Source organism: Uloborus diversus, chromosome 3 (genome assembly GCF_026930045.1).
Source record: "Uloborus diversus isolate 005 chromosome 3, Udiv.v.3.1, whole genome shotgun sequence".
NCBI lineage: Eukaryota > Metazoa > Arthropoda > Arachnida > Araneae > Uloboridae > Uloborus > Uloborus diversus.
Genome location: NC_072733.1, coordinates 162,685,857 through 162,703,933, shown reverse-complemented (window position 1 = coordinate 162,703,933; position 18,077 = coordinate 162,685,857). Strand labels below are relative to the sequence as shown.

Below are 18,077 nucleotides of genomic sequence, written 5' to 3'. Positions count from 1 at the left end.
TGCTTCAAAAATATTTGTGCAACTTAGAATCTAGTTCTTGAAAGAAAAATGCCAAGTTCTTCTCTTTCTTGACAAAATATTTAGTACATTCCCCATAGCTTCTTGGGCTAAAAGTCATAAGGAAATCTTTTCCCATCCAACTGCACATCAGTTTCTCAACCTATGGATCAAGAATTCATCAAGTCCTTGAAAGTACACTACAGAAAATTGCTCCTTCATTGCATGATTCACACAAATAAAAAATCTGATGATTTCAATGCTTTAAAGCAATGGAATGGGAACCACAAGAATGGTGAAAAGTTCTCTCTAGAACAATTTCTAAATGTTTCCATCACTATGGGCTCAAGAAAGGTTGTGAAACGGATTACAGAGAGAGAAACAATAATTTGGTTTATTTCAAGAGCACATTAGAAGAAGCAGCTAGGCAAAATAACTAGTTATTGGCACCCAACCAGTAATAGGCAGGATTGTCTTGTATTACCAATATCAAGTTTGTAATCAATATTTCAGAAGCACCATCTCTAAATTCTCAAAATAACTTCTTTCAAGAACACACTCCTACCACATTTTTTCCAAACATAAGCTTTCATCTAAGTGGGATTTATTTTTTTAATGCTTCTCAGTCACCATTAGGGAATTTTCTTTACATTAAAGTTTTTCAAGGGTTTCTTTTTTAAGATAATTAATTTTTGGGTTGTTTTTCTAACTATTTTTATGCAAAATTTTTATTTAGGATTGATGATAAAACATAAGCTAAATTTGGCAAACAATAAATTCAAAAAATGTAGCACTAGAACAGTCCTATTTTACTTCCTTTATTTATTTATTTATTTTTTTTTTTGTCATTGTTCAGATAAACCTTTCAAAAGTGATTGGTCAGTTGTCCATTTTTAAATTTTAATGTTGCCCGAACTGACAAGTTTAGATACTTAAAGACACATTATAATGTACTAAAAATATGTGTTTTAATATTGTTAAATACCTTTTTTGTGTATTCCCGGAAAGCAATTAAATTCAGCTAGCATGACCATTACTAGTTTTTAGTATAACCATAACTAAGTGGGACCATAACTGGTCAACCCAACTTATTTCAAAAATACAAACAAATCATAATTGAAAACTAATGAAAATAGCACAGCTGCAAGAGTGTAATTTCCACCTTCTAACAGTGTGTTAATTTTAGTTTCTTCTATGAAGTAGAACTGTAACATTTGTACCCAAATTAAAAAAAAAAAAAAAAACACTAAGTATGCATATAACTAGTCATTTACTCTGCAACTGAGTTTGATACACCAGGAGGATAAGATTCAGAAAATTTTGTGTACTTGGAAGATAATTAAATTGTTTCAGAGAACCTAACACACAAGGAAATCAAAGAATCTGTGAACCAAGAAGATCAAGAACTTGCGAGTGATGGTGAGGAGGAGGAAGAAAGCATTTCCTTACAACAGAGTAAGAGATTCAAACAATGTTGACTACTGTCCACCAGTATTACCAATTTCAATCTGGTGTAACCAAGAACGTTTACGAGTGCATTGCAAAATTTAAAAACGATGCATCAAAAAAATCAAACTCAACTATTGCATAGAAAACTGACTGCTTATTTACATTAAAGTGAAACTACAGTCAAATCACAATAGCTCAAAGCCCTAAACTTGACAAAGCCTTAAACTCAATAACTTAAATATTTCTTCATCTCAAAGTTTTCATTGCATTTCAATCCCTTGAGAAGGCTGGGAACTTCCTATAATTTGAAGGTTTTAGCCAGTGCCTTGGGGTTTTCAGTTATTGAGAGTTGACAGTATATAAGTGAGTCAATTTATTTCATTATCTTCTGAATAATGGTGTTGCGACAATACTACTTTTAACTAGCTTTTTTTCTTAAATTTAAGTTATGAAACATAAATAACCAAATCAACTATTTAAACAATGAATTACAACTTATTTACTTCAAAACATTTTAAATTTGTTTAAAAATTAAAAGATTAGCTTAATTTTTGAGAAATGCTGTTGCACCACTACTCTAGGTACATTTAATGCGAACAAGTATTAGTACAGACAAAAAAAAGCAGCCCTTGAACGTTAGTATCAATTAAGAGTTTACTACATAATAATATGTGTGAGTGAGTCAGAAATACAATTAGAAGAGTTTTTTGAACTTGAGAATAAATTCATTGTTCTTGTAATTTCTTGAAAAAGAAATCAAGAAATTAAGAGGACAAATCCTTATGGCCAGTTTTTAAAATCAACAGCCACAAGATATCCAACATCTCTGAATTACTACTTAATGAAAAATTAAGTTATAAAAAACATACCTCTGAATTAGGATCAGTCATGAAGCTTATCCCAGTATCAATACCAACAACAAGCTCAATCGGAACACTCCATCCCATCTGAAACGGAAAATATTAATTATATTCAAAACTGATAAAGGAACAACCCTTACATAAAATGAATTGATATGTGTATCATGCAACGCTATTCGACATAAAATTGTAATAGTTAAAGTCTAACTTTGTTGAAGTGACCCAAGCTCACACTGAGCTCTTGTTTTTAAGTGTTTCATGTTCAAAACCATACATCCATTTCGGTCATTCCACAAGAAATCAACATGATTTCTTGCAAAATTTAACATCACTGTCTTAGATTTTGATAAAAATTTGGAACATAGGTAGTGGATATATAGGGAAAATTTGTATTTATTTATTTATTTATTTTTCATTTTTCAATACCAATCCATTTTGGAAATACAGAAATGTAAAAGTTCTCAAAATTAATTAAAAAATCTGGATTATATTTCAAAACAACCTAGACTCTTCCCTGATTGAGGTTGAGCATTAAGCTCTATTTGACAGCATTTATTATGACCTTTTCAATTGTATGCAGAACAATTATGGCATAGATGTTTTTTTACTAAAATTTCTCAGAATATATCATTTTAAATTTTTAACTTTTTAATATTAATACAATACTGAAATAGATGTATAAGTTTGAAAGTGAGATTATAATTGGTTCAGGTTAAAATATTACAATTGAATAAAGCACATTTTAAGTACTAAAAACACATTTGCATGAGGGAAGTAATTCTATTTATATTTGTGAAATGACATGCTAGAAAGGAGTAAGATAGATTCCAGAGAATTCAATTATTTTAAGGACTTTCATAGAAGCATTACTTTCTTGTAACTGTATGAATCATAGTAAGGTTTTAAATTTAACAACAATAACCGAATTTCATAACCTTTCTGAAAAAAAAAAAGATTGTTAAATGTAGCCAGCTTAAAATAAAAATAGAAAAATAATAATTTTACTTACTCCTAAGGCACATTTAAACTTTTCTCTATCATATTGCACAACTGAATGAACTAATTCCAGGAATTTGAACATGCAATCCACTTCTGACAATGAAGCAAACCTTTTAAACTGAGTTTGAATAATTTTGCGGAGTGCTTTGGGCTAAAAAAGACATTTAAGCAAGAATCTCAGACTTCATGAAGTATCATAAATTGTAATCTACTAATGTATACATTGATTCCAATATAATTTCAATTAATAGAAACAATCTACATAATTAAGGTCTTAATTGAACAGAAAAAGCTTGTGTAGAAAGAACTTATCATGCACACCAGATCTTTAACACTTAAATGCACTGTATTGCTATTTGGCAACATACTCAATTTAGTCTTCTAAAATGCTATAAGAACAAATTGAATCTCAGTAATTGCCAATAACCAATAAAATATTCACTGTGAAGATGCTAATAAATTAATTTTAAACGTGTAAATGCCATAATCTCTCTGACCATACAAAACACTTTGTATTATTCTTACTAGACATCTTGTGATGAGCACAAGATTAGCACATGTTTTATGTGTAGGTCAAGTCTAGTAAACCTTTTATCCAAAACTCAGAACTTTTACACAAATAGCAAATACTTTTTTATCAGAAACAAAACCGCTGATCTTATACAGTAATGGCAAGTAAGCAATTCTAGATTGTATTCATTCTGCATTCTTTGCAGAAATGATAATTATATTGGTTTATAGCAGGACACAGCACTTTGCTGTCTTATTTTGAAGCACTCAATACCTTTTTGAACATTCAAAATGCATTGCACCTGCATTTAATGACAGCAAAAGAAATAAAACTGTGTAGCTTAGCTACATACTGCTTTTTAGGCCTCCTCATTTTGTGCATTTTAACGTTGGAATAAAGCATACAACAATTGAAAACGAAATATCTGATAAGTATGCCCCTCTGGAGAGGTGTGTCCTATAGTAAATATTTTGCACCCTGCAGCCCTGTATTGTTCTCTCAATGTGCCCTCTTTCTAACACAGAGAAAATTGAAAACAGTATGCTTGACAACTGTTGCCTACGTGCCGCCTCAATAAGAAATTTGTTTTGTATAGTGATTTGAGAGATACATGAGTGCTGCTTGATCAATCTTCCCGCAATTGTAATGTGACAAGAGCTAGAGGTGTAAAAGAGACACTTTACAACACTGGTTTTGAGGGAAAAGGTAAGGTCGAACGGTCTCGATCTTGTAATATTATTGTGTGACAATGTAGTTTCCTGTTCGAAATTCAAAAGATGAACTTTCTCAAAGCTGAACTGTAGTGAATTACTAAATTTGCTGGATATAAGTTTGATGTCAAACTTAGTAAATATGAACTATTAACACGAGAGATTCGACTTACAAACATGTTCATCTTTAATACCCACAAACAGTTGGGACTAATACAGGCCTTACTGATTGAAACTACTCCACATCATTGTGCATACTCATCTGTATATAATTTTGTACAAAGAAATTTTTAAAAGTGAGCCATTTAAAAGCTTAATGAAAATCTGTTTCACATCATATTAGAAGTCTTTGATAAACACAGTCAACACTATTGCACTTCTTCATAATCCCAAAAAAAAAATTGATTATTTATAAATGTGTCATTTAAACATTACTCAATGGCTAGACTATAATTTTTGAAGCTTTAAAAAGGTAGAAACGGAATTATTGTGTTTCATTGGAATTCATTGAATAATTATTTAAACAAATGAAATGCAATGATACTTTCATGAATATTAACCTACTTTTTTACGATAGAAAGTATCACAGTAAGCTCCCAATTATCCACGGAATAGGGTGGCAGGGAAACCATAGATAATCAGCAAATAGATAAAAAAAAAAATTACTGCTTGCTTTAAAACATACTTTTTAAAAAAATCAATAACACTTGCCTACATTTAAACTATAGCTAAAAAATGAAAACAATGTACGCAAAAGCTAAACAAAGATTGCCCATCATTGCAACTGGATTACAGACATAGGATTGTGCAAAACAGATCAACTAAACATATCAAGTTAGGCTGTGGTGAAATGGAGAGGGAGTTTTGTTTGAACAAAACTGGTTTGGTCACTCATTGTGCATGTAAGTAGAGTAGATCTAAGTCTGTAAGTAGTGTTGATATAAATATAAAGTTTCAACTCAAAGTGTAGATATGAAAATCAGTTTGCAGTGTAGATCTAAGTAAGTAATGTTAATATAAAATACATGGATGGTTTGGTATCATTTGAAAGGAAGTTGAAAAAAGAAGTAGGAATGTCTAGAAATAGATTTTTCTCTTGTAAAATTAAAACGGATGTATTTATCTATATTGAGTTAGTCATCGGCAAAAAAAGTTTCTTTTTTTTTGGAAAGTGAAGCACCACAGATAATCAAGAGTTTACAATATTGGCAAAATTCATTGAAGTGAAAACAGTGTAAAGACAACATAATTTTTAAAAGAACACCTAAATGCTAAATAACTGTATAGTCATAAATATAACTTGGATACATACAGCAAATTTTCAAAGGAAATTTTCAAAACACAAAACAATTTACTTTATTGTTAGTAATCACAGATGATGGAAGAAACTTATGAAGGCCAACGTCTTTCTCTAAAAATTCGAAATTACTCTTCTTATATAATGCAACATGTGTCATGTCTTTAAAATACCTCCTATAAAAATAATAAGAATAAGAATATGGTACATTAAGTCTATGAAATTCAACAATATGATAGTTACGAGTATAAAATTTTTGTGCTTCATATTAAAAAGTAAAATGAATAACTAATTTAACTGAATTACCACAACAAAATATTTAAAACATCAAAACAATGTTCAAAATGCAAACAGTAAAAAAATTGCAGAGTTTTGTTTTGGGGTTACAAAGAACGCCTTTCTCAATGCAAAGAAATGAGTTCAGGGATGGAACGACATTCAACAAAAGTCACAAGTCTTTCCCTCCATAAGATCATTTCTTTGCATTGCAAAAAAGTTCCCAATGATCCTGAAACATATGTCTGCAATTTTATTGCTATTAGTGCACTTTATATGATGTTTTAATGTTTTTAAATGTTTAAACAAAAGTAAACACTTTGGTATTCAAAATAATTTTAATACAAAAGAAAACAAAAACCTTTGTTGCAACATAAATTACTAAGATGTAGTTTCAAATTGCTTAGAACATTATTTCATATACATTATGTTAACACACTGTTATTTAAATGAACTATTTGAAAATACTAATTGATGATTTCACTTTTTTTTAGCAGCCCTAAGTTTATTAGTCAATTATCTTCTGAGCATTACATTGGTTCTACTTAACTGAACAGTCATCGAGAAAATGAAAATAGTCAGATTTGTACTGTAACAGGCTTGTACCTTTAGAACAAAAACAAACCCTAAACTTTGTTCATAGTAAAGATGGCTAGTGAATTAAAGAATTTTTCTAGATCCCACTTAAAATCAAGAGCAGCACATTGTACATATTGGAAAGATTAAAAAAATTAATTAACAATGGTGAACACCGATGATGGTACAAAAGTTTCAATAGTATCTACAATCTTCTATTTCTTTACCAGAAAGTGAAACGAGTTAACATGAAGGAAAACTTATTTATTTATACAAATAATAAAACAAGCTCAATTACTGATGATAAAGCTTTCAGATTTTTTTTTTTTTTCATTTCAGAAAATATTGTTACATTAATTTAAAAAAGGCTTTTGTTTATTTTCATCAGGCATATATTTTTTTAAAAAAGTCCATTCTTTAATGAAAAAAATTAAGAAATATTACTTAGGATCTTTACTCACAAGAAATTAATTTTGCTTTAAAGTCTTACATCATTTTCTAACACATACACACACACACAAGTAGCTGATCAGATGCACTAAATTTAAATTTTCCAGCTTTCTGATATCAAAGTTAACAATGTGCAGTTACACTGAAGTTTGATATTTGCCACCTGGATAAAGTGATTCTTAGATCTATCAGCTTCCTGCCTTTTAGCATGAAGCATTAAAATTGGGGTTGTTAAAAAAAAAATCCATCATGTACTAATGTTTCAGAAATTCAGGTTTTTGTAGCTCCACCAATAAATAGTGTTATATATAAGGAAAAGAATACAGTTTCATAAGTTATCATCATGGCAAAAGCTGATAATTTTTCTGCCTCTAGGAATTAAAAAAAAAAAAAAAGATGCAATTTTTAATTTAATTTATCCAAAAAATTTTGTTTCAACAGTTACCTTAAAAAATGTTTAATGATGACTTACTTACTTTTTTCTACTGTGAAATACTGTGATTTTGCAAATTCAAGGGGGTGGGGGGACCCAAAAATAATTGGAAGAGCATTACTCTAGGCGGAGTTTGTGTAGTATGCATTTCTGCTGCCAAGTGAATATAGCCCGACTCATTACCAATTCAGTGCCTCCAATATTGTCGATCTGGCTTGTTGGGCATCTGCAGTGATTATTTTTGCTGGAGATGTTTTGTTGTTGCTTTTTTTTTTTTTTTTTTTGATATGGCAAGTTTAAACAAACAGTATGCAGATGTGAAATTTTGCTTTTTATTCGGTGTAAATGGTTGTCTTGGAACTCTGTTGGGCAAATGTTATACAAAGATTGGGTTTGCTGCCAAGTTTGTTTTTTGGAATCTGACTGACAATCGAAACGAATGGTGAGTGAAAACACGTTGTTTGTTGTAAGGTGTTGCCACCACGCACTTCACTCGCCTGACCTGGCTCTGTGTGACTTTTTCTCATTTCTGTGAATGAAAAAGGGCACGAAAGAGAATGGATTTGACAACACTGAAGAGGTTAAGAAAAAAATGAGGAAGCTCTCAGCCATTTCGAAAGATGACTCCCAAAATTGTTTTGAACAGTGGAGGCACTGGTGGAACAGTTGTATTAGTTGTAATGGAGAGCGTTGAAGAGGATAAGATTGTGTTTTTTTCATTTGAAAATGTATATCTTTAAAAGAGTAATTCAAGTTTATTTTGGGTCCCCCCTCGTACATATTCAGAAAATGTTTCCTTTATACCTAAATATGAAGCAAACATTTTGTATGGCAAATTTATTGATAGGACATTTACAACAAATTTCAGCAATAGATTACCTTATCTCTATGCAGCATAAATTTATAGCCAGTTCTTGATCAACATTTGTACTTAAGCTCAGATAATCATTCTTTACCTATAAAAATAGATGCAGTTTTCATTCAAATATTCAACAATCTCAATTTTTTTAAGTTTAACAAATAAAACAATAATGAACTTATATTTCCTGCAATTAAAATGTCTGCAAAAAATCGCACAGACGAAATAAATGAATAAATAAATAACTTGTATTTTTACTTTTCTGAATAAAATGGCAATATACACAAGCAGCAATATCAGTCTATTTCTGAAATCAAACAGTACAGGTTGTAGCTTGCATTTAATCTCCTCACCAATGGTCTGATATCCTGTTCATTAACTCCACTAAAATTGATTCTTAAAAAATCTTTATTTCAAGGAAGTTAAACAGGGGTGATTGTGTTCCGGTATTTTACCGAATTTCCGGTATTTTCGGACGTATTTCCGGTATTTTTATGTCCGAAATTTTTTTTTGTTATGCTTTTATCTCCCTACCTCCGCATTTTTTAAAAAATTATATAATACTCATCAAATATACCTGCAAGAGCCTTGAGATGGACACCTATCCCTTAAGATGGACAAGTGTCAAGATAATTTTGTATAACACCAGCTCAAAAGTAACTTTGTAACCCATTAAAATTTTAATCAAATGTATACACACTATTTTGACTCAGAACTATTTAATACTATGGTGCACTTAAGTGATAGGGGACAAAGATTACCCCCCCCCCCCCCCTGTTCTCGCTTTGAAACTTTCAGGTATTTTTTGATGAGCTCACAATCACCCATGGTTAAAGCTCATCAAAGGAACTACATAAAATACTGATACATAACTACCTTAATTAAACCTTCGAGAACAAGAAGATGAATATTAAGTATTTGCATCAGTGGGAAAATAAATGCCACCAATTGCAGCAAACTTACAGAATTATTAGCTGCTTACTAAGAACAGATGGTTCACCTTCTTAGGCAATTTGCCCTTTTTTTTGGCCAAGCAGCCACCTTAGATGGTTGATGATCTACAGCTACTCATGTATACTTTTCTATCTCTATCTATACATCCAAAAATTACTTTCAAGAAAACATTTTGTAAAATATAATATTTTCTCATATGAAGTATTAACATGGATTTTTTACAATTTTAGTAGAGGGGCTATGGTAGAAAATATATCTGGACACTGCATTTTGTGATAAAATCATGAAACTTGGTATACATGTAGACAATGTACTAACAAACATTTTTGGAAGGGGAGACATTTCAAAATCTCCCCTCAAATTCCCCCTGGTAGCCATTTTTGGTCAAAAATCCAACACTATGTTTCTCTTATATTTTTAAAGAAAATACCCACGGTATCTTCTTTTGGGAGTTCTATTATACATACTAAAACGTAAAAAGCCATCAAAATATCTCTGCACCTCCTAATTTTAATAATAATTTTAAAAATCAAAGTCTTTAACATTTCTCGAGGGGCTGCTTGAGAAATGTTTTTTTACGTATTTTAAAGACCTATATTAAAGAAAACGATTCATTTACAGAAGAACCCAGTAATCCGAACCCCAGAAATCCAAAACATTAGACAATCCGAACATGTTTTAAAATTTACTAATAAAAACTGATTACAAAACTGAGAATAAATCTTGAAACTAAAAATCATAAGCAAAGCTAGTAATTTTTCAAAACTTGAAACAAATCCTTGAATTGCTATTTAAGAATGAATACAACACCTTGATTTGTTAAAACAAAATCAATTTTCATTATCGGCAAAAAAAAAAGAAAGAAAGAAAGAAGACTTCAAACACTTTAAAATGAAATTCGCATTTTTTTTTTTTTTGGAAGTTTCATTCACATTCTGCAGTTTTATAAGTCATATTTGCACTTGCAAAATGCGAGGGAGGGTGGGGGATGGGTATTTTTTAATAGAACTCAAAAATTTATTTACAATTAAAAGCTTTAAAACAAATATCAAGTTTTTCTCATTAGACAGTTTGAGACCTTTGCTCTATGTTTCAACCAATGTAAGAGAAAGAAATAATTACTGCAATAAGAAGTTATAAGTGCTATGTTAATAAAGTTAATAAAATTGTTATGTATTGGAATATAACTCACCATTATAGAAACTACACCTAAATTGAATTACGAATCTGAGAAGTGATATATATACAATGATTATATAGAAGGTAACTTAAAACGTTTGAATTTACAAGTAACTTACACAGTTACATAGAAATTTCCATTGCAGCATTTACACATCAGTGTACAGATAAATCCATTTTTTGCGCACTCACAAGTTATTTAAGAGTAGTTTTTTTAACTCTTGCATGAAGTGAATTCACTTTAAGCACTTGAAACTTCGAGAAAACTCAAATAAATTGGAACGTGCTTCTCATCAATTGCTGTAAAACCCTAATCATGAATTGAAGTTAAGGCTAAATTTTTAGACACTGCCCCATTGATGTCCACCTTGATAAGAACTAAATAAGTTGCCTAAGTACAGCTCATGGAAGTATGATATGCTTAAAATGATAGCGTCATTGTGAACAGATCTTACACACATATGCTCCTCTGTCCTCTTTCTGCAGCATCTAAAAGATGTACGAAGATCCCGCAATCAACTTCCTCGTGATTTGATGGTGCTAGAGATGTCTTATTCAATGAAAATCACCCTCACATTATTAAGAGCAAAACAAGATGATATAGTTAGTGCAATCATGAAAAACAATTCTGTCTTCCTTTCTGCATTCCAGAGGAAACTGAACCTGTTCTTAGGAAGAAAACCATTTTCTTTAATATAATATATTTCTCCTAATTTTTTTATATGTCTTGCATCTGTAATCTGTATCCTCAAAAGGATTCAGAAACTCCACCAAAACTTTTTGGGCCTAGTTGTTTTATGTGAACGATGAAAGAAGCATCATAGACAATGGCGTTACAATATATCTCCATTGCACTTATTTTAAAATTAGCATTCATCATTTTCATTTTCATCATCCCTTCTGAACCCGTTTTTATCTCCTCTCGAGTAGTCTTCAACAATAGGAATATTATTACTTAAGCAATTGAACAAGGTTGTTAATGACTAGACTTATTTCCCGTTCAAAGAGCTCCATTTTTTGAAATCGATGGAGGGTGAGATTCATTTTCAAAGAGGAGAAATTCATCTAGGTTTAAATTCACAGTATTGCAAATATTGAAAAACTCTGAAAACGAATCTCCATCGGATTTTAAACTTTTCAGTAAGAAAAAAGACTTACTGACTTTTCTAGACCAAGGTTTTTTTTTTCTGCCCGTGAATATAAAGTGACTTTTGAGTCACAATTCTTTTCTGTATAAATTTGATGCAATGTTATTTTCCCAATTTGCCTAATCTTTATCAGTTACTCCCCATATTCATCGTTTATTGCTATATTCGTTTCCGATAAGCACAATTTTTTGAATGTTTTTAAAATTGAATTTCCATGTTCGGCTATTTTTCTTCAAGACCTTTCTTCAAAACATGATTTGGAAACTCAACATTTCTTCATTGCAAATAAACAGTGTTTCTTTAAACGAGCAGAGGTAACAAAGACGTTCACTATCTTTTTTACAACAAACATTCCTTCTTCGAAGGATTTGTGTATGTCTAAAAGGTTTGTGGGTTTAAGAAGAATATCTTTTATATAAACTGGTAACCATCGAGCATAGTTACAAAAGTTTATATATATATATCTTTTAGTATAGTGATAAAATGGGAAAAAACACAGAATCAACTCCTTCAAACTTTCAGTAAAGATATTTAAGTTGATTAAAAGCTGTGATCTAATAAACAGTAACTTAACATTAAAAGCCCCAGGTTTAATATGGTGCTTCAATATTTGAATATTGAGATGGTGCTTTCTTTCTTGGATTTGCTAGTAATAAAAACTTCTCTGTCAAAAGCGTCTTCATTTTTTTGATGTGAATCTTTTTTATTAGAAGTTTTCAGAGACATTATAAAATACCCTTCAGATATGCATTTAAAAAATATATATAATGAGAAAAAGCTTACAGATGATCAATCGGGTAACGGAAAATTAACAGCAGCAACAATAGTAATAATAAGAAGAAATTTAAAATTCAAATTTAAAATTTCTTTCTATTAGAATTATGTAGTCTTGACATTTATTTCTCTCTTTTTCCTTTAAGTTCTTATTCTCTTATACTCATTAGAAATAGTTTCGATCATGCATGCTCAGTCAAAAAAACGAGGGGCATCATGTACGGATAATTGGACAGTTCGGACAATTATCCGTTATTAAGATTGGATACCCGGAACCCTGTTTTGATATAACTCTAATTTAATGTATCTTAAAATTCAGAAACCAGTACTTCTGATATGGGGATCAAAATTCACTTCAGTCAGTTTAAGATATAAAGATATCGATTTTTCTTTTAAAAAACTTTCTGTGAAGTTATTTCTGAAATTAGGCAGTTAATAGAGCTTTAAATGGTAAAAAATATAATAAACATCTAAGGAATGATACAACCAATGATTTAAAAAATTATAATAACAAAAATTTAAAAATAATCACCATTTTTGGTTTCCGCCAGGGGGTGGGGGGGATTTTGGAATGTCTCCCCTTCCTAAAATTTTTGTTTAGACAACGTTTACGAGCATGCCAAGTTTCATGATTTTATCACAAAATGCAGTTTTTTCCCCCGTAGCCCCCGACTATTATAGCGGGGGAGGGGGTGTAAATGTAAACATAATCGAAAATGAATGCTGGAATATTGAAAAAATGGGAAAAAAATACCATTAAAATTGCAGAATATTTGTTACCTTACTTTTCTAAATAAGTTATCTAAAATGAAATAAATGTTCATATGAATAACTCAAAAGTGAATTTTCTACCAGTCGGCACCAATTTCTTATAAAATTTAACCACTTATACGGTTCATTTTTTTGGGCATATTGTGCACAAATAAAGCACATCTTTGATAAATTATTTTGTGTTCAAATCAATTATATAAACTCAAATCTACAGTGAAAAATATTTCGAGCATTGTATTTATTAATTTATGTTAACCTTTAGTTATAGTATTTTTACTAACTCAACTTCACTTATTTAACAGTGAAACTGGTTTATAGCAGTTCTGATCAATACTTCACATTTACTGGAAAAACTATAGTCACTAATCCCACTAAACTAAAAGAATAAATTACCATGGGCAAATCAACAGAATGATGTTGAAAAATACCTTGCCCTAGAGGCATTTGGGCATATCAGAAAACAACTCTTTCGTCACACCCGAAAGGTGTTTGGGCAAAACAGTAGAGTGATTAAACAAAGGAAATATTTTTTTTAATGATAAATCTAATAATCTGATAAAAATTGAAAGAAATGTATAAGTTTTAAGTTTAAAATCATAACACAATTGAGAAATCAAGCTTTAATAACTTTAAAAAAGCAAAAGTAATAAAAAATTTCAGCAGAGAAATAAATTTGTAACTATTTCATGAATTACTTGAAGTAATAACTACTTTTAAATTGAAATATGAATTCTTAAAACTAAATAAATAGCTAAAAGTATTTTTAAATTAATTTTACCAAAACTCACATATTTAAAAATAATACAAGAAACTAAACATGGATGAACAATTTTATGATGCAAAAAATTGCAATAGATATTGTATTTTGCAACAGAGTGTCCTTTCTCAAAGCAAAAATATTCGAGCTTCAAAATTATAGCTTTTATCAAAAGTTCAATTTTTTACTAGTGTGAAATAATTATAGTTTTACCTATTCAGTACTAAAGCACTGCTGTTTAAAGAAAAGACTTTATAACATTAAAAGCCAACATACTTGTTCATAAAAGTACAAGAAGGTCACTTTGTCTTTCTCATATAAATCTCGTAAATCTTTAGGAACGATTCTAACTCTTAATTCATACCTAAAATATTGGAAGAGGTACTTGAAACAAAGCAAAAATAAAATAATAACAAAGAAGTTATCGAAATAATATCAAAAGATTCATATTTTTACAAAATGAACAAATAATAATGAATTGAATAATTTAAAAATTACTACAAATAATAAAACACACTGAAATAAAGCTTGTTTTCTTTTCCAGGATTGCAATACAAATCTTTAGAAGAAAAATTCCTTGAGTTTTTCCAGTCCTTTATTACCCGACTGAGCTTGCGTGGCGCAAAGGAGGGTAATGTTGTTTATGAATCTATGTATGTTTGTTCCTATGTGGTGCTGTAGAGGCTAAATGTCTTGGCTAATTTTGATGATTCATACATCAATCGATTTGTCTTAACCTTGGGAGTGTCACTAAACACATGACAGTAATAAAAATTCACCATATCAACAACTAGTTGCCATATTGTCATTTCGGTATTGTGTCACATGCTACCTGCATGCGACTCAGCGTGCAATAAATGCAGGTAGCATTTTAATCACCTGAATATTTTGTTCACGTCTACTTTTTGGATTTTCATCCCTAATGTGTTGCATTTGTTTTTGTCGTGATTCAGGGAACTAAATTTTGCGACGTGTACTTTCTTGACGGGCTTTTTCAGTTTTGCGAGAAAGAGCTGACAGATGAGGTTTCCGAGCTCTTGTCATCATGAGTTACACAGACTGTGGTTAACTAAAGTTTGCGCATTTTTGCTAAAGGCCAAGCATATGTATTTTAAAGCCAAGTTAGGTCCCTAGAAAGACTAATAATCAGTAGTTTGGACCACCGTAAGTTACTTAATAATCGTCATGATTTAAACTCTCTAAATAAAATGACAAGATTGGAAAATTTACCGTCTTATAATCATAACTAAGTCAATGAAAATTAACTAAAAAGTGTAAAATAAAAATAATTATTAAATGAAAACAAAAAATCCAACTGCGCAAAAAACGAGAAAAACTAAAAAAAAATCTATAAGCCCAGTAGTTTAGAATATTATTAACTACTACTGAATAACTACACCATTGAAATAGTTTTATAATCGATACACATATAAGACAAATCATAAATTCAAAAGCAGAATAGAAGGATCAACAGACGGGGCACATTCAAATTTTACGGGGTTCCTTGATTGATCAAAAAGGAATGGGCCCAACTGTTGATTATTCTATTTTGCTTTTGAATTTATGATGTCCTATGTGTGTATTGATTATAAAACTATTTCAATGGAGTAGTTATTCAGTAGTAATAAATAACATTCTAAACTACTAGGCTTATAGATTTTTCTTTTTAGTTTTTTTGGCTTTTATGCAGTCGGGTTTTTTGTTTTTATTCATTTATTTATTTTTTTTAACATAGAATAACAGGACAGATGCAACCAGAAGTTTAAAGAGAAGGGATAAGAATGGCCAGAGAGCACAAAAAAAAAAAAAAAAGAGGAAGTGGTGAAATCATAAAAAGTTTAAGAGGTTGCAACACTTAAATCTTTTGAGCTTTCCCCGAAATAATTTGTATGCTTTCTTGAAATCATAAAAAGAGTAAACATGCCAAGCTTCATCAAAATCTGACACTGTTTGTGTCAAATCATTTTTCTCCTTGGTTGATTTCACAAGGAATGCACAAGCAACTAGAACAAAGTTCTAAAATAATTTATTTTACAAGAAGTAAAATAAACTGATTTCAGATGGCATGAGTTAACAGAAATCATGAGAGCTGAAACTGAAGAACGAGAGGGGATACCATTTTTTTTTTTCTTTTGAACGCATGATTTTTTGAGTTTTCTAATTCCCCTTGTTTTCCTAGTCATGTAACATCCCTCTCATAATATACTGCTCCAAACAATCGGGAGATAATTATAACCATTATATGATATATAAATGTTGTAATGTATGAGAAAAAAAACGAGACAATGTGCAAGGAATTTGATTTTATCAACAATATCTTTTATTTAATATTAGATTTTCATCAACAACAAGCAAAGGTTCATGTGTGTTACATGAGCAAGCAGAAAAAGAGTTTTTGAACAGAAGAATGGGTTTCAGTATGAGGTATAATTTATCCTGATAAAAAGCAAATGTTGCACACTAACAAGGCAGGGAATAAATAAAGTATTAATGATAGACTGGAAAATGATATCCCCTTCCTGTAGAAAAGAGCTTTCCAATTGCTTAAACTGTCTTTGGAAGTGATAAGGTACTAGCAACAGCTCTGGAATATCCCAAACATGTTCTATAAGGGTTCATAACTGGGGAATATGCTGGTCAATCTATTACATGGATTAATTTGTTGAAATATAAATTATCCACCTGCTGAACAGGATAACATCCCTGAGGATGAAATTGTCATGGATTGATGCAGCATAAAAGACCAGGATCAGTTACAATATCCCACTTATCAATGACAGTTCTTCTGTTCCACTTTCATTAATATACAGGATGTTTGACAGTTAATATAAATACCAGTTGCAGTAATCCCAATAGCTCTGGAGCATTTTGGAGCACTTTTCTGAGCAGAAAAATTGCTATTTCAAAGCAGACAAAAGTGCTTTTGGAACAGCTCCATAAACATCAATTATTGATCAATAATTGAATAAACTTTTAAAATTTGTTATTTTTTATCTATAACAAATTTTGTTAGAAACTTTGAAACTATATTTTATTTTTAAATGCTCTTAATTATTTTTAAGTATTCAATTGTCCCACAAGGTCATCGAAATACACTCCATATTCTTGTATAGAAAGCATAAAATGAAAGTAACACTTCCTGAACAATCAACATTTACACATTAACATTTTTTCAAATGATTAAAATAAGATACTGGAATGTTTCAAATCATGAACAATTTTCACTTACTTAACTAACAAGTTACCCCCCAATGAGAGATATTAAACTACCAAGTTCCTCTAATTTAAAAAAAAAAATTAAAGTTCCAAAAATATTATTTTTAAATAATAATAATTAATAAAACAAGTTATATTACTAATATTAGGTGACAGCTTAACTTGAAACATTAATTAATTACTTGCATTTATTATTGCACAAACTATTGAAATGTGTAGGTTTAGGAATTTAAGAACCCATCTTTGAAATTCCCAGTAAAAAGTTCAAAGGATGGCCTAGTTGATAAACTAAAAAGAAAATTATAAATGATTAAAAGTAATTATACCAGAAGAAATGTTCAAAAATAATGCCAAGTTTTGAATATCATTAAAATAATTTCTAATAGCGGAAAAAGAAAATCAATTTGAAAAAGAAATTACTTAAGCTTTTTGTGTATCTTAAATCCTTTTTTGTAATCTTATTATATCATCATACTCAACTCATGAAACAACTAGTTAAGTTTCAATCCATTAATCAAATATTAGCTTCTTCTGAAGATTGATGAAAATCTCTAGATGTTATTACTCGTTAAATAACACAGCTTTTTTAGTATCCAAAATAAATATCCAGCCAGATATAATTAAAATAAGTTTTGAAAACTTTTTTTATGAGTTAAAATAAGTTTTGAAAACTTTTTTTATGAGTTAAAATTGATTATGAGGAGATCAAATATGTAGCTAATAGTATAAACGTGAAAAAGTTTCACTTTCTTACTCCTGTTTCCAATTTTATGCCAACTATTCAAAAAAACTCACTTAGTTCTTAAGTCAACTAAAGATATAAGTATTTTATTAAAGAAATAATTTTGAACTACAATAATA

General features: G+C 30.0%; 1 protein-coding gene across 1 annotated transcript in view; it reads right to left on the bottom strand.

The window, feature by feature from the left end:
- The window catches only part of LOC129219238 (focal adhesion kinase 1-like), a 246,263-nt gene that overhangs the window by 127,156 nt on the left and 101,030 nt on the right, over positions 1 to 18,077 (bottom strand). The window contains exons 5-9 of the mRNA XM_054853564.1: positions 14,277 to 14,364; positions 8,438 to 8,514; positions 5,882 to 5,999; positions 3,316 to 3,456; positions 2,316 to 2,393 (exon numbers count right to left, since the gene is read on the bottom strand). Of these exons, the coding sequence (XP_054709539.1) occupies positions 2,316 to 2,393; positions 3,316 to 3,456; positions 5,882 to 5,999; positions 8,438 to 8,514; positions 14,277 to 14,364 (502 nt within the window). The remainder of the gene's footprint in view (positions 1 to 2,315; positions 2,394 to 3,315; positions 3,457 to 5,881; positions 6,000 to 8,437; positions 8,515 to 14,276; positions 14,365 to 18,077) is intronic.